The 18,602-nt window shown below is 30.9% G+C and overlaps 1 protein-coding gene across 50 annotated transcripts in view; it reads left to right on the top strand.

The window, feature by feature from the left end:
- LOC145285972 (disco-interacting protein 2 homolog C-like) overlaps window positions 1–18,602 on the top strand; it is a 421,962-nt gene that overhangs the window by 270,515 nt on the left and 132,845 nt on the right. For 38 of the 50 annotated variants that reach the window (XM_080134534.1, XM_080134527.1, XM_080134530.1 and 35 more), the window contains one exon: window positions 5,401–5,649. The exons of the other annotated variants lie outside the window; for them this stretch is intronic. In XM_080134534.1, the coding sequence (XP_079990660.1) occupies window positions 5,401–5,649 (249 nt within the window). The remainder of the gene's footprint in view (window positions 1–5,400; window positions 5,650–18,602) is intronic. 50 annotated transcript variants of the gene reach the window in all.

The raw sequence follows: 18,602 nt of genomic DNA, 5'->3' as shown, positions 1-18,602 counted from the left end.
AGTATTTTGTATAGTTTTTTATTTATAACACCTTTTCCCAAACTTACCGTGTTAAAGAGAGAATCAGACGCCATCTTGAATTTTCCAAGTCATCGGTAAACAGTGTATGTTTTTCGAGCTGAATAAATATGTTGGGTTTGTATTACTGTACACATAGATTCGAAGAAGTTGTCAAAAAAACAAATATATAACAAATAAATGTTATCAAAGGCAAGATAAGTTACTTTTCTACCTAACTGGATATATTTTTCGTGTTTTTATTCAATGTAACATGTTTATTCAGCTCGAAAACCATACAGTGTTTACCGATGTATTGGAACATTCAAGATGGAGTCTGGTTCTCTCTTTGAGGCGATAAGTTTGAGAAAAGATGTTATAAATAAAAAACCGGATAAAATACTGTTAAAAACTCGCTCAATACATGTTACTGTGACATAGGTTGACATATATTCGGCGGGTTTTTAATAGTATTTTGTATAGTTTTTTATTTATAACACCTTTTTCCAAACTTACGGTGTTAAAGAGGGTGTGAGACGCCATCTTGAATTTTCGAATACATCGGTAAACACTGTATGTTTTTCGAGCTGAATAAATATGGTACATTGAATAAAAACACAAAAAATGTACCCAGTTTGGTAGAAAAGTAACTTATCTTGCCTTTGATAACATTTATTTGTTATATATTTGTTTTTTGACAACTTTTTCGAATCTATGTGTACAGTATTACAAACCCGGATTTTGTATAGTTTTTTATTCATAACAGCTTTTTCCAAACTTACGGTGTTAAAGAGGGTTTGAGACGGCATCTTGAATTTTCAAATACATCGGTAAACTCTGTATTTTTTTCGAGCTGAATAAATATGTTACATTGAATAAAAACACGAAAATTATATCCATTTGGTAGAAAAGTAACTTATCTTGCTTTTGATAACATTTATTTGTTATATATTTGTCCCCCCCCCCAAAAAAAAATTAGAGTGGTCGGTGTTCTGTAGTAGCGTATCTGGATATTTACCAAAAAAAAAATATTTAGGTTTGGCTATAAATTCCTAAACTCATTTCATCCTAAATAATTTAGGTGACTGAAATAGGAATCTAATTGAATCTTTAATTTCCTGAATAGTATCCGATAATTCATTTTTCTTCGAGTTATATCCAATACATTAATACGGACTTTAGGGGCTTTTTTCGTAATGTTACTGTAAAAATTATTTTTTATTGTTACAAATTACGATGCTTTAAAAAAAGCAAAAATAAATTCTTGCGTTTTTTATTTACTACTGAAAACCATAACTTTAGTAAAGGTATTTTTTGTTTAAACAAAATAAAACATTTTCACTAAGAGTTAAGTAAAAATAATTAGTTCATTATATTCTGCGATCATTATTTGAAAAATACTGCAATTTTCATTAAAATTCGTTAATTTCCTGATTTTTGGTGAATTTTTAAGTAAAGGGAGGAGTCAAAATGTGTATACACTTTGAGCGTCGTCATTCATTTTGAGACCACGTGTGGTTAATTTAAATATCCAGTTTGGCAGAAAAGTAACTTATCTTGCCTTTGATAACATTTATTTGTTATATATTTGTTTTTTGACAACTTTTTCGAATCTATGTGTACATTAATACAAACCCAAACTTCGGAGGTTGGAATCCCCCCCCCCACCTAAAATGTACTTGGAAAAATCGATTTTATAGTGAGATTTAAGAATGGTTAGTCAAAAAAAAGGTGAAAAACAAAACAAATAATTGTTACCAAAGGCAATAAATTCTACTTTTTTTTACTTACATTGAATATTTTCAAGCGCTTTTCTTTATTTTTTAATAATCTAATGCGGGTGTGTGGTTGCCAAATACCTCCAGATTTTCTAGAATTTCCCGCTAGATTGTAACCGAAATCTCCAGATATAGCAGGAAAACCGCTAAATTGTAACACTGGTCACGTGACAGGAAGCGGTAATAAATAATTGTCCCTAAATAAAAAAAATAGCCTCTCGGTACAAAGAAATCCACCTATTTATCATAGAAAAATTAAGTATAATCTTATGATTAAAAAGAAATATATAAAAACACACATGGATATAGTAAACATATTATACCAAAACGTGGAAGCCATCCGTCCAGTGGTTTTTTAGACAATTAATTCCGAACGAACCAACATTTACATTTTTATATATATATATAGATTAAGGATTCATTTTTCTATCTTCTTTTTTTTTGTGTGTGTGGTTCACACTTTCATGTATTTACATGTTATTAACATGCTTTTTATGTCTTATTTACTTATGTAACATTGGCAACCTTTCAAAGGCTTTAATAACTTACTACTTTGTGAAGTAGACCTGAGAGTACAGCATTCAAAGCATAACGATTATAATAAACCAGGATAAGAGTTGCAGTTTTCATATAAATGAATAAGAAATTATTCCTTGCTTCCTTTAATAGTTCAAGGTTTCTCTTTGGTTGGTTTTAAGCAATCTTCACAAAGTAAAATCTTTACTTTTTTAAGAGAAACATACATCGTGCAGCATAAAGATCTCTTACATGTTTGAAATGATATTTAAAAAAAAACAGAACACAATTCTCGGGGGGGGGGGCTTATTACATTTCTAAGGAGTTTTGTTTAATGGATTTCAAATTATACATGATAAATAGATGTTATAACAACACATGGATGGATTCATTCCTCGAAGTTCTCCAAGACTGCCCATGGCATCACAGGTGGAATTACGTCAGTTTTCTCTCCAATTCTTTCCTTCAAATTCTCCAAAGTTTGAGGATGTATATCCCCAAAAGAAAAAAAAAATCACAAGTTTTAAATCTAATAACTTTCCCAGACTCCTCATGTGTACTCTTTAAAGGGATTTCAAACACAGAAAACAATTCTCTCGGCACTCCATAATCATAGGCAGAGATTGTTACGCTTTGAAATTTTTTAAATGAGGATTGATAATTTGAATTATTTAAACTGTTCTCATATTGAATTTTATTTTTACAATGTTTCAGTCGATTTAACCAAGATGACAATAGTAGTCTGAATAGTAATCCAAATTGTTATAATAGTTGAAGAAAATTATAGTGCTTAACATACCACTTGAGACCATTCTGCCTCTCCACAACAACTACAACCTGCACTGTGTCCACTTCAAATATAAATACATACTTTGCCGCTTTGTACATTATACTATAATTTTTGTAAATGATTCTCTTGTTTTTCCTAGGGTGGGTGGGGAGGTAATGATTTCTAATTGATATCCTGCTACAATGACAGTTTATTCTTGAAGAAAATGTAGTAGTTTTATTTCATTTTTATTTTCTTGTTGTAAAATACAAATTATGTTTGACTGGTTAAAAATTATTCTATATTTTTTCAATGAAAAAAAAGAAAAACAAGCATTATTATCTTGGTGCTTTTTTTAGATAACATGTTGTATAGAAAAATGATATAAGTTTTAGTGTGTTTGTGGGTGGGGTGGGGGGGGGTACTTTTTTAATTTAAGATTTTCAAATTTTCCTACCATGTCAATGGTATAGTTCTGATCGCTTCTTGACTGAGAGCAAAATATAATATCTGTTCTGATACAAGATTTCATCTTTGCTGTCTGCAGTCAGTGAAGGAGAAATTCTTCTAGACTAAGACAATTTTTATTTTTGTTACAATCCAGAGTTCCCCCTATTTTACGACGTTTGACTTTTGTATCTAATTCGCTATCCTTACTAAGAAAGTACCAAAAATAGTAACTCAATTTGACTTGTGAGTTTTAAGAGAATTTTAGTTGGGCAGTTCTTAAAATTAGCCATTCAACTTGTTCAATTTAAAAGTTAAGACAATTAGAAAATCTTAAATAAAATTTTTAAAAAAGCTTTGTTTTCACTAAAACTTTAATACTTTTTAAATTTCAAGTCTTTATAACAAAATCAGAGTGGTATTTACTTAAGATTATGTCAATACACACCAATATTTGTAGTGATGTAATTTAAGTGATTAAAATAATGTATTACATAAACTTTTGCAATATTATAAACACGTTTCAGAATTTTTGAAATGAGGATTGATTCTTTGGACTACTATTCTCATCTTGATTTATCAAAGTATTTGCCAGTATTTTGAACTTTGGAACTTTTTATTAAATTCATGATGTAGATTGTTCTCATTCTATCAGCCATGACTAGAAGTACTAATTTATGATATACTTAGATTCCAGAGTTCAATATAAGGATTTCCAACTTCATAAAGGTGCAGTTGAAGGCAGTCAAAGATTACATAGGTAATTGTAAATACAACAACAAAGATGAGAATAGTCATCTGAATAATCAGAATGATATAAACATTTGATTCTTCAGTTTATAATTACTATTTAAACCTATTTCAGTATATATTTCATCGTTTTACATTGCAGTTTTGTTTAAATAAAACAACTTAAAATTGGCATAATAATTTTTAAATTTTAACGTTTCTTCTGTAAAATATGTTTATTTAATAATAAAATTTCACTTTAATCAGTTTCAAAGATTTATTGTCACTTGAAAATTTGGAATTTTTCAATACGAAAAAGAAATTCTTATTTGCCGAAATGATCTTACATTTTGTAATTTTTGAGATGAGGATTGATGGTTTGTATTGTTTGAATTATTCGAACTATTGTTCTCATCTTGAGTTTTTCTTACAATGTTTTGGACGATATAACCTCTGATCTTGGTCAGGTATATCTTTTTGAACTCTGAAATCTTTCTGTTGAACTTGCAAACCTGCACAGAATTTCGAACAGAACCCTTTATTTAATTCATAAAGGTAGTAATGCTCTTGGTCCATTAGCCTTGGTTGAATAGAACTTTTAAGCAATTTGCAATTGTATTTGGAGTGTTATTCGCACTCAAGATTAAACTCCAGAAGAGTGTCACTTAAAACTGAATTTTACCTGTTACTTTATCTGTTATGCCACAGGTCCTTGCAAAATTCTGTGCAAATTCTCCAGAAAGATTCCTGATTTTGACAAGATATACGTAAGGAAGCTCAAAGGTTACATTGTCCAAAACGTTGTGAGAATAGCATCCCCGATAAGAACGGTAGTCTAAATAATTTAAATAATAAATATTAAGATGTTAGTTTGTTTTCTATTTCGTCACACAGTTGTTCAATCAGGCTTTCTGTTCATATTTTTTCTTCATATTCCAAACGTGATGGGTGGATTTCCCTAAAAATATCTAGAGGAGCGACTAGGGCCCTATTTCTTTTTTTTTTTCTCCTCTCCCCCTCACCACATGAACATACACAAAGAAGTTATTTGAGTGTCATTTAAAACAAAACAAGAAAAAAAACAATCCTAGACCGTAGCATCCAACACCGAAGAACCCACATTTCCTTATCAGCTGCAATTTTTTGACATTTTTTTTTTTGTAGTTGATTCATCTTCTGATGATGATGACAGTGTGTTTGATGAAGAGAATTCCCGTAATGAATTTGGTCGCAGTGGCCGAGGAGGAGGACGAGGAGAGAGTGAAACCAGTTCTTCTTCACACACTGATGCTGGGGCCTCCCCAATCAACAAGGCAACCGATCGACCCTACAGTGTTGCATATGCTAACATCAGCATTCCAGGCAATACAGCTCGACATGCTCTCGCTGATGTTATGCAGAATACCCGGCATTGTAAGTACCTGTACCCAAGTGATGTGTAAAACATACCTACTGGCACCCACCTGTAAAAATGGCTGATACACACTTATTTATTTTTTTTTAATGATCCAGCACATGACACTTGTAAAACAACCCCTCCCCTCGTCTGTTGGTAAACATTGTGTGGCATTTTCGTCTGCAAAAATATCAGAATGTTTTTCTTTCTTTTTTTTAGTTTTTTTTTGTTTTTGTTTTTTGTTTGTTTATTTTTTTTAGTTTTTTTTTTTTTTTTTTAATATTTTCTTTTTTTAACCTTAAACTGAAGAAATCAAATATAAAAGGGAAGCACTAAATCAATCTTGCCAATATAATGTTATAGATTCTGATTTTTTGTTTCAGTATTTTTTAGATAAGTATTGAGAATTTAGATTATTTTTGATTACTAGTCTCGTCTTGGTTGTTATTTTCAGTGTAATGGCCAGTGTAACCTAAACCTCTCCCCATCTTTTTCTTTTTCTCAAATTTGTGAATTTTTTTTTTTTTTTTTTTTCAAACTTAGGAAGTTCAATTTGAAATTCTGTATGGGTTCTCAGTGTCCAACAAAGATTTGCAAGTTTGAAAAGATGTACCTGAAAATGACCAAAGGTTGTATCAGGAAAAAACATTAAAATAACAACCAAGATGAAAACACTAGTCCAAATTATATAGATTCAGATTTTTTCTCACTACTCTTCGTTTATTTTATTTATTTATTTTTTTTTTTATTTTATAACCATAATTTTATTTTTATTAAATAAATCTTTCACTTTGTTTTAGTTTCGTTTTTCATGTTAGATATTTAGATAAAAGCATTTTATTTCTATGTTCACTTAAAAATTCAAATTTGATGTTCTTAATCTAGTTCTATAGGTTTTGCTGAAAAGTGACACAATCTTAGTTTTTTTTTTGTTCTACTTGCTTTTCCCTTCATGACGATCACTCCTAAAACTCGGATTTATTCACGAATCCCAATAAAAAAAGTGAGCATTCCCATGTTCATAACATTGTTTACTGTTGTTTGTCATAATCACTTGTAACGCGATCATACCATTGATGGTGTCTTGCTTGTGCGTGCGTTAACATATTTCTTTTTTTTTTTCTCCTTTCAACATTAGGCACTGTTCTTTCATACAATCATGGTCTTGATTTTTGTGTTGGCTATTTAAAAATTGAGGGGAGATGTTTTCTTTTTTTCTTAATAAAAACAAAAAAAATCTCAGAAATTAAAAAAGAACACAAAAATGGTCTTGTATTTATATTGGTTTTGATGCATAATATATTTTTCATGCCATATTCATTTTTTCTTTTTTTTTTTTTTCATTTAATGTAATTGTTAATAATTGTGTCATTTCATTCTCTCAGCTGTTGTGTTGCATTCGTAACTTTTTGATCCTTTTTTTTGCATTTATGTTTTGCTGTTCCTCCCAAACAATTTGTTTGCGCACACCTCGTGTTACACTAGTTTGATCTGATTGCCATATTTTTCAGACCTCTGACACTTTTTTTTTTAATCATTTTTTTTAACTAAAAAAAATCAACTTAAAGTTGAGATGCGTCTTATCATCCAGATGATGTTCGCTAAGTGAGTGATTCCCACATGATTTACCAATTTTCAAACCATGAAAACGCATTTCAATTTTAAGCCAATCTTTCTAAAAGCAAAGCGTGCTTCTTATTGTCTGTAAAATATGGTATTTGTGTTCTTTGTTTTGAAATGTTTCAACCACAATCCATTGGCTTAAATAATTTGTGTGTCCTACACCAACAAGATGACCGCATCACTACATCAGATTTTTTTTTTATTTTAATAAGTCAAATCGACAAAATATTTAAATATATAATCTTGTGTAAGCATACATTTTATGTATTATTTGAAATATTCATGACTATTGTTCTCATCTTGAATGTTATTTTCACATTTTCATTGATATAACCACTGACCTTCTTCAGGTGTATCTTGTTAAACTCTGTAATGTTTCTGTCATTGTAAGAATAACACTCAAGATGAGAATAGTAGTTTGAATATTCCAAATCATACAAATTATCAATCTTCATTTAAAAAATTCCAAAAAATTACATTTTGTTTAGAAAATTAAAACTAATATCTTTTTAAACGTTTTCAAATTTGTTTCAGAATCTTTTTTATAATGATTGATACTTTGTATGTTTGGATTATTCAGACTACTAGTCTGATCTTGGATGTTATATTTACATTTTGACCGATATAACCTCCGACCTTCTTTAGGGGTATCTTCTCAAACTTGAGAACCTTTTAGTTGTGAACTCGTACAGAATTTTGAACTGAACCATTTATTTAATCTACAGAGGATAAATTATTTTTATTCCATCAACTATGATCAAGCAGAAGCATTAATTTATATTCAACATTATCTTGGCTGACAGAATGAGAATGAAGTACTCCCCTGGATAAAGGGTTCAGTTTAATGTTTTGTATGTCGTCATGCATTTGAAAAGATGCACTTTAACAGAGTCAAAGGTTACATTGGATGAAACATTATGAACATAACAACCAAGAGGAGAATAGTAGTCCAAAAAATACAGCATATTTTAATATTTGATAACACTTAGAGTTTGCTAAAATACATATTTTTATATAAAAAAAAATTTAATATATTTTTGAGGAACATTTTTAAAATTCTTAAATCGATTAAAATAAAAATTTTTCCAACATTTTACATTTAATTATACTTTTCTTTAAAATGATTCAACATTGATGCATAGAGTAATAAACTATTTTTTATGATACATTCCAGAAAGGATTGTGTGGTTGTGTTACAATATCTATCCTTTATCTGCTGTGTGATTGAATTTTTACTGCTGTTTATTAGTGTTCAAGATTCGCATTGTTATGGGATGTCATTTAAAATCTAATACTAAAAACAGAATTTGTTACCTGATAACTTTCAATCAAAACTGATTGCAGTCAACTTATAATATTCATGGTAGGATAATGTAGGGTTGATTAAAGACTTTTGAGAATTTTAAAAATGACAAGACAACTGTTTTCATTGTAGCTTTTATGCAACGTTGGATACAAGGTAAAGTTTCGTTTTTTTTTTTTTTTTTGCATTCATGCATATTTTGCTTTTAACTTTTCAAAGAGAAATCCATTTCTCTGAAACTTTAATGAGGGCATGAGGTGTGTAATGGATACTCTCACAGACTATGGGATCGGCTAAGCAAAGTTCAAATCTACTTGTGAATGGTACATTCATTGACACTGTAAAACTATTGGGAAATATTTTAACACTGTAAGGAATTATAAGCTTAGGTAAAACTTTACCCAAGCTTTATTCAACTAATTGTGTAGTAATTCTATCTTATTCATGTCAATATGGTGGTATCAACAAGATATGCACTCCTTTACTTACTAGGGTTGTGACGAAAGTTTGGAATTTTAAAGAGTCGGAGGACTCTTAAGGGAGTTGGAATCTGATTTTTTCCTCCAACTCTAATTATTACTGAATATTGGAAGACGGTCAGGATTTTTTTAATTTTAGAAGTCGGAGTAAAACTTTATACCTTTTGACTCTGCAATCCTTTTTCCTATGCCATAAATATTACACATTTGACTAAATATTAGAATAATAATAAAAGATAATTATAATGTGTTATACGGGAAAAAAAATACAAGTTATAGTTGAAAAGAAGTAACTTGTCTTCGAATTAATTGTACCCAATGAATCATTTACAATAGGTATTGGTTCAGCCATAAATAACCTATTCAATAGCAAATTGATATGCTATTAAACAACCAAATCTAAATTTGAGTCAATTCTGTCATAACTGAATCAGCTTGACACATCGATTCACATCAAATTACTGAAGTTAAACAATATTGAGCCTGGATAGTACTTATATGTCAGGTGATGTAAGCAAACTCCATCCAGCAGTATAAATTGTTGGAAGTGTAATGGACACCAGATTAGTGTCTGTTTATGGATATGGTTTGGTATGTTATTCAATTATATCTGAGATATTTTATTTCCTTAATATATTTAATGGTATTTTCAAATGTGTCCAAGCAACATGAAAAAAAAATGCTCTGTCAGTCAGTTGCTCAGTTGGTTTTGCTGTTCTGTTATGCTTCAGTTGAAATAGCATTTTCATTGTCACTTATAGGTTTGAAATAGTAGATTAAAATGCATTGTAAGAAAATCTGTTTATGCTATTACAAATGTCTAAAAACGATAGATAAAAAATGAAAAAAAATATGTTTGGAGTACTTCACATTTATTTTGTGAGCTTTAAAATGGGGTATTTCTTTAATTGTTGTAAAAAAATTTAAATTGTGTTGTACGCAACTGCAGTCCAATTTCTTGCATTCTCCACACTCTGCTTTGTATTCAACCAATCTGCGTCCTTTCGGACCACTTTACACTTTTTCTTGGGAGGGGGGGGGGGCAAGCCTAATAAAAAGTAATTATAGAAAAGTTACCAGAAACCACTTTCAAAGCAGAATATTTTTATTTTGGGGGCACTAATTCATAATAAGGTTTTTAAAAACCTCCACCCTTTCACATCCCTTCGAAAATGTTGCATGGTACTACTGGAAATTGTAAAAGTTCATAATATAAGAGTTAAATTAATTAAGAAAAATATCTGCCATTTTAAAAGAATGTTAATTGAAAAATCAGAGGAGCAATTTCTAAACTCATTTCGATTTCACAAAAATAGATTTTAAATGTAAACCTATTTGATTAAATCTTTTTTTATTTTTCTTTCACTATATTAAAAACAATGGATTCCCTTACATTTAATACTTGGTGCACCAAATTGTTTCAATACCTGTTTCAACCTGGCGTGTTGTCGTTATGTATGTTTTTTTTACTTGATAACTTTTGTGTGACTAGATGGATTTATATTTATTTACATACAAATAAACACACACTGGTCTTCATTATAAAGTAGAGAATGAGGTACTCTCCAGAACCATAGTTGTTTGTCTAGTTTTTAATTATTTTGTGTTGACCAAGTGCCAAAATATTTGTACAAGCAGCAATACAAACAACAGTTGCACTTCCACACTCTGATGAGGATTTCAATTAGGATGAAAAGCTGCAAAAACAAACAAGTATTGTTCTAGAGGGCAACTTATTCTGCAAAATATAGCATGTATATAAAATCATACTTTTGAAAGATCAGCCTGGGTTTTTGTTAGTTAGATGACTACACCTCTGGTTGAAAAGAGCAAGTTCATCGCACAACTGGACATTCACTTATGGTGTGCATATTCTGTGATAGCTGTACAATTTTCATATATATGCCATGTTGATTCAATTTGCAAAGTATCCACCCTGTATACAAGTGATTCTGGGTTTTGAATTCTAAGTTTAGATGTATCCTACTGATAACACAAAAGTGGGCGAAACTATAGTCTCCATCACCTTACTGTATAGGCATCAAGGACATCCAGATGCTAAAAATCTCACCTCAAATAAGGAGTTTAAATGGTGGAATCATGTATGGAAGGTCTGGTGAGATTGTTGCGTTTCTTGAGAAATGTATTGACATGTATTGTACGCCTAAAACTTGTTAGAAATGTAAAGCTCCTAGAATGATTGTTGCAAAAAATCCAAGATATAAGTTGTATTGGCTTGGAAATGAAAATGGAACGGGTGATGCTGGTATTTTTATTGAGTAGATAAAATGATTGAAGTGAATTGTGTGAGCGAGTGACTCATACTGATGAAGTTGAATATGTTTGTAGCTATATCTCTGTTTATGTACCACAATGTGGCTTGAGTGAAAGTGCTAAAGATGAGATATGACAGTCTTAATATATTGCAGTAATTATAAAAGTTAATGAGAAGGAAATATATGGTATGGCAGGAGATTTGCATGATCATCCTAGAAAAACTCTTGTTTATTTTGAGAGTGTGCATGGAAGAAATGGATATGGTGATAGGAATATGGGACAAAAAAATGAAAGAATTTAATCTTTCAATGGACGTGTTCATTGCAAAAACCCTCTTTTAGAAAAAAAAAAAAAAAAAAAAAACGAAAGCCGTTTCATTATGTATGAATCTGGTATGGAAAAGAGTGATGTGAAAGTAATACTGAATAAAGAAATCATAACCCAACACAAACTAATTTGCAATTTCATGCTAAAGAAAGCTCACGTGGCAAAGAGAAATGTTTATCCATAGAAGAAAGGCGTGGAAGTTGAATGAAAAACATGTGAACCATGTTTTGAAACCAAGTGATGGAGCATTTGGCCATCAGATCCACTCAAGAAAGTATAGGAGAATAGTGAAAGATGCTGGTGGATACATTATTGGAGATAACAGACCAGACTTGTAGGTAGACAGAAGATCTGCTAAGGCATAGGGTGACTTAGTGGTAGAATAAGGAAGTTGAGAAATGTATTTTAAAAAAAAGCCGACGTGTAGTTAATAAATAAAAGGTTTAATGAATAAAAATCTGTATTTGGATGCAAAGAAAGGCAATATAGAAATCCAAGAAGGAGACCAAGAAAGTCAGGTTTCCAGGTATACTGTGAAGAAATGATCACTAGAATAAAATATTCAGGCGAGTTAAACAGCAATGACAAATATACATATTGTTGGAGAGAAGTGCTTTGAAATTGACAATGAAATGTTAGCAACAAATGAACAGAACAGTGGATGCTTGGAAATGTCACAAGGAGAAATTGTTTAATACCGAGTTCTCTAAGTTTCCTTGGGACCATCAAAATTTACAAGTTGTAGAAGCAGTATCTGATCAAACTATTAAGAATTGAGAAAGAAATGGTATCAAAACCTGTAAGATGAAGAAAAGTGAGGCTGCAGAATTCTCAGGCATTGTTGCAAAAATGTTGATGGCTGCAGGTGAAACGGACATTCAGATGATAAACTAATAGATGTAGAAAAGTTAAACTAGTAGATTGAGTTCACAGAAGAAAGCCAAGGAAAACATGGGAGGCAGTGCTAAAAAGATAGATGGGTTTGAAAGTCAATATCTTAGTCATCCAATGTTTGAACGCAATATGATCATGATGAATCTACTTATATACAAGTAATATTTTATTGGTATCTTTACAAATGAATGTGTGTGACAGATCTATGGTTGTAAAGACAAATTTGTCCATGGAAGAGTTAGGAGTCATCTACGTAAAGGAAGTTATCTGAAGCAGATTAAATTGATTTTGTCATGTGCAAAGAATAGTTTAAGAAAATCTAAGCAAATTAATTTCAACAGAGATGAATAGGCCACAAAAATTGGTAAACCTCGAAGGAATTTTAAAAAAAGTTGGTGGTTGAAGACATGAGACCGTTGGGATTGATAAATCAATACACAATTCCAAAATAGTTTCTGTGTAGCGACTAATCTACAGCAACACTTAGATTTTTCATGATAGTAATGGAAATTTTACGAACACAATTTTATTTGTATATTATATCTTAAAGTAAAGATACACATGACCGCAACAGTTTTAATAGCAAAAACTAAATACAAAAAAAAAAAATTACCTGATTTGACAGTTATTTCTGCCAATTTTTCTTTTTGCTTCAAAAATTATTTTAAATATTGTCTTGATTGAAAGATGTTGTCCTGATCAATATTTTTTATTTTTCATCATAAATAAAAACAGGAGGAGGAATTTTCATCCACTCTTCCCACCATTTATTTCACTGGTAACAAATATTTAATAAGAGACATATTTTCTGTTTCACCACTTTCAAAAATCAAGCATTTGATTAAAACATTTCTTTCATGATTGATATGGATAAACATTTCCATAATAATCTTCACATTCCTTTTCATTAACCTTAAAGCAAATAACAAATATTTCACAATCTTCATTTGATAATTAACTAAAAAATACATTTTGTATACATGCAACAACTATGATTTCACTTATTCTTACACCTCTAGGCTTCCATTCGCTCTGCTTCACAAACATATTTGTGGTTACCTATGGAAAAACATTAATGTATTGCACTTCCTTTTAAACTCAATTACATTCTTTAACTTACTGATTGTGTTATGCTAGTACACTAAATAATTATAATACACAAAATTTCTTCATTGCTAAAATTGCAAATACTTTCTACATTTCTTATTACTCTTCCCCCATGCTTATCAAAAAAATTATTAAATTATATCTTTTCTTTTTTGTACCATTTCTTGGGTGATTTTTTTTTTTTTTTTTTAATCAATCAACTTTCAATGTCAACAACACAAAATTCTTTGCATAATAAACCAGCAGTAAAAATCTGAATTTTAGACTCTTATTAATTATAAATTTGAAATTAATATTCGATTCCTTAGTTTTTTGCTTTTTCACGGGGAATGCTGGGTAACTGGTCTTGTTAGTTCGAAATATTTTCAATTTGTAATTTTGTACTGATACTCCCTTATTCCTGGCCTTGATAGAAAAAAGCCAGATGTTAGTCACTCGTGGCAAGGATTTTTTTTCAATGTGCAATACTATATTTTCCCCTTGTTGATAAAACACTAAAGATTTTTTTTTTTTCTCGAGATTATGAATTTTCTATTATTCAATCACTCTCCCTCTAGTGTGTGTGTGTCAAAATTGAAGGGAAAGAAACAATCGGATCCACTTTGAGGAAAGTAGCTCTACTAAAGAAACCCCTCCCATTTGTGGAGATCAAAATTAATTACTGATGGATATACTGCCACCACAAGTCAGAAAGTGTTTCAGGCATGTCAAAGTTCGTGCCCCCATCCCATTAAACCAGCCTTGCAACAAATCTTGCATCTTGCCTTTATAACAATGTTCAAACTTATTGGGTGACCTACAAAAAAAGCAGGAAATTTAGATTTCGATCAACGTCATGCATTTACATGCATTTTACCATGGTTTATATCAATTAATAGGAGGAAATGGATATGGCAACAAGAAATAGCAAATGAGCATATATATAATACAATGACATAGTTGGCTGTCTCAGCACCAATATTCTGGATTTCATTGAATCAAATGAACAGTCCTCCAAAGGCTAGATTACAATGTGGTGGGATTTACTGTTTGGAGTTTATATCAATTTCAATTACAGAGAAGAGAGATCTTTAAAACTGTGATAAAAGCCTGGATCATTATTCCTGTTGAATCCATGAAAAGGTTGATTAGACTATCTACATCATTGTGCAACTGCTTACAAAAAACACATTGAACGTCTCCTCTAATATTTCTTCTGCTATCGACAATTTTTTCTATTATTTGGATTCTTCAGAGTGTTATTTTCACGTTTCAGTCGATGTAACCTTCGACCTTCATCAGGCGTATCTTGTTGAATTCTGAAAAGGACCTGTGGCATAATGGATAAAGTATTTAGTAAAATTCAGTTGTAAGATACACTTTTCTGGAGGTTGAAAGTTCAATCGTCAGTGTAGACAACACTTAAGATACATTTGCAAATTACTTAGGACTTTTACCCCGTCATGGCTAACAGAACGAGAGCATGCTACCTCCATGGATTAAATAAAGTATTCTGTTGAAATTCCATGCAGATTCCAGGGTTTGACAGAAAGATTCCAGAGTTCCACAAGATACATTTGAAGAAGGTTGGAGGTTACAGCAACCAAAATGTTGTGAAAATGACCCTCAAGATGAGAACAGTAGTTTGAAGAAATTAAATAAACAATCTTCATCTTAAAATTTTAGAAACATAATTCTTTTCTATTTAAAACATTTACGTATGTATATGTAAATTAACAATGCTAAATTTCCTGTCTTTTTGTATGTGGGACACCTTATATAATTGATTATTTATAATGTTATAAGTAGACTGACTAACCTTTATAATTTTTACAAATAATAATGATTTAGGCATTTGATAAAAGGCAGTGATCTCAATCAAAGCTTATCTTGAAGACCATTCTTGATGATGCTCAAGATTATCCTTGTGCCAAACACTGCTTCTAATTGGATGTCTTTTTTGCTTGGCTTTTTGTTTCGTTTTGGATTTTCTTGTAACACAAATATTTTGTTTGCCTAGCACTTGTTTCGGGGATATTTTGCATCAAGGGGTGGTATTTGCTTTGGTATTAGGTTGAAGGGTTTAAAAAAGGTTAATTTATTTCAAATACATTATATTTCTTTGTTGCTGCTTCATAAAAATAGCTTCCAAATCTATAAAGACTTTTAAAAAAAATCAATACAATCATGGATTTTTTTTTTTTTTTTAATTTCTATAATTGATGAAAAAAATATTTTCCGTAATCTACTGTTAACAGTAAATTTTTGATGAAAATTTTTTATTTTCAGATTTCTTTAAAAACTCAATAATATAATTTCTGAATCAGGTTTATTCAGTGTTGATTGGGTTTCAAATATGTTGAACATAACTAATACGATTGAGGAAGGTATGAATCCTCTCATCCTGCTCTGCACATTTATAAGTTAAATAGACCAACTATGTTTTTTTTTTAACAATTCATTTACAAAATCAAAAAATAAAGGAAAAAAATAATTGTTTGCATTAATCTCAAGTTAGGATGGGTCCACAGTACAAAAGTAAAACAATAATTTCAGAAAATTGAGCCAACCATTCATAATATATCTACCCGGCATTTTTTTTTTTTTTTTATACAAAAGTGTCACCACTAATCAAGGCTTTGAAGGCTGCTTGAGGATAAAGGTTAATTAGTATAAAGTGATCAATGCGACAACAGCATAGTGATTGGTAGTGATGGAAATTGGACAGAATTTGATAATTTAAGGGAGTGGCTCAAGAATATATTAAACTTAAAGACAACGTTTTAGTCATCTGGAAAGCAGGCTGGCAGAACAAAGTTCCACAGGCAGGCAGTTCTAGAAAAGAAACTATGTTCATGTAATTTGTGTTTAGATTTGGGCACAGATAGAAAGTGGAGAAAAATGTTGACAGTAGTTGTAGGCAGACGAGTGTTGTGAAAGTTTTTTTTTGGGGGGGGGGGGGGCTTAGATTGAAGCTCTTAGGCACTTGCCATGAAAATAATGATAAAGTAGTGATAGACTCGCAATGTCTCTTCTGTGAGAAAGAGATTGGAAAGAAGAGAAAAAAACATCACCTACTAGGTTTCAAAGCCAATTTTGAACTCGGGCAAGGCAGAGAAGGGATCAACTATGAGAAAATGCTGTCATTATTCCATTAATAAATCTAAAAGTTAAAATGAAATAACCTAAGCATTCATTTATGAAAATTAGATTTTTTTTTCTTCAGTTACAAAAGAACCTATATCCAACAAAAACTTTTTTTTTTATTATCTTGCTTGCTTGTCACCATACACATTTCATTTATGCACAAATGTTTTAGAGGGTAGGAGGAATGATAGAAATTGTAAGAGGAATGGAATGATGCAAATAAATGAAAGATGAGGCGGAAAAAAATGAGCATTTATTGTGACACCAGAAATGTTTAATAAATTTCAGGAAATTGCAAAATCTTTTTCATAAATATTTGGATTTTCAAACATATTTGAAAATCATTTGGAATTTCAAGATAGAGAAGAGAAAAGGAGGGGATTTATGATTGCATAACAAGAGTTTCATAAATATTTGGAAATTCTACAATGTTTTCATGAATATCTAATACTGCATATAACAAACACTGACCTAACAGGTTACAGCTGATCTAGACTATATTATATTTCTTTTTGTCTATTTGTTCCATTTTTTTTTCTCTGAAACTACTGTGCCAATCTGACTGAAATTTTGTATGTAACTTTAAGATAAGGTGTAGCAAACTGTTTGATGCACAGGGATTATTTACCACAATACCACCTTTACTCTAGAATTTTTCTCGGAAACTACTGGGCCGATCTGGCTGAAATTTTGTATCAACCTTTATGATAAGGTGTATTGAACTAAGTATTATGATGTTCATTTAATGCACAGTTAGGATTTAGTAGGCATTCATATTTAATGCAAAAATAAGCACACGTTTAGCCATAGTCAACTATCAATTTGGCATAAAGCACTCATTCTAAGTCAACGGCTATAACTTTTGCTCATTTTTAGCAGGCTAAAAAGTTTAGTAATTTATAATCTTGTACATTTGTCTAGCATTTCTGAACATTATCCCAGTCTAATAATATTAATCCAGTAGCAGTTGCAATGACAACTATGTATATTCACAATGGTCTTTTTAAATTGTTCTTTTTTATACTTGTTTCTCTCTCCCTTCCTTCCTTCCTTCTTTCTCAACACTTACTGCTTATTCTATCTGACGCATCTATAGAACCTGTCTTAATGTTGTTTAAACTTATATTTTCTATTCTTTGGTGATAACCCTAACCTGTCATTTTTGGTTAGCTATTAGCTCACAGAGAAAAGCTAAAGGTAGCACCGGAGGAAGTGGTAACGATGAATATGAGGAAAAGAGGGATAAAGACTTAGTCTGAGATAGGTTGGTTTAGAAGACAATTTCTTAAAGCTGTCCGACACATGCCAGCATGTTAAACCAAACATGACGAATTATGTGTATTTTTAAAAGCACAAAGACTCTTTGTCGTTTGACCCAATTCCAGGTTTTGTAAAGCTTTCAAGATGAAAAGGAATCAGAGTGCAGACCTTTGCACAACTCCCTCATCTCCCTTTGGTGGAGTGGTGGTGGGATACTTCTCTACAGACTCTTTTGTTTTTTTGGTTACTTTGTCATACATATAAGTGCTTTATGTAATTTTGGCAAAGGCTGAATTCGATTTTTGTTTGAAATAACAAGTAAATCAGTGTTTGACGTCCACTCATTGTAAACAGTAGAAGCTTCATTAGAGATGGATTAATTCATGCCGTTTCATTACAGCATCAGCATCATAATAATTTTCTGGCAGTAAAAGAACTATTTTTGTTTCTTTTCTGTTAATATATTCTACATTATTATTTGTATCTTGTCACAAAAACAAACAAAAAAAAGTCATCACAAACCTACTAATTCATTATTTGCATAGTGTAGACCCCCACCATCACCATTCCCGTT

This window comes from Euprymna scolopes, chromosome 10, assembly GCF_053919585.1.
Source record: "Euprymna scolopes isolate OS-2025 chromosome 10, ASM5391958v1, whole genome shotgun sequence".
Lineage (NCBI taxonomy): Eukaryota > Metazoa > Mollusca > Cephalopoda > Sepiida > Sepiolidae > Euprymna > Euprymna scolopes.
The sequence above is the reverse complement of the archived record's forward strand: the minus strand, read 5'-3'. Positions and strand labels throughout refer to the sequence as shown.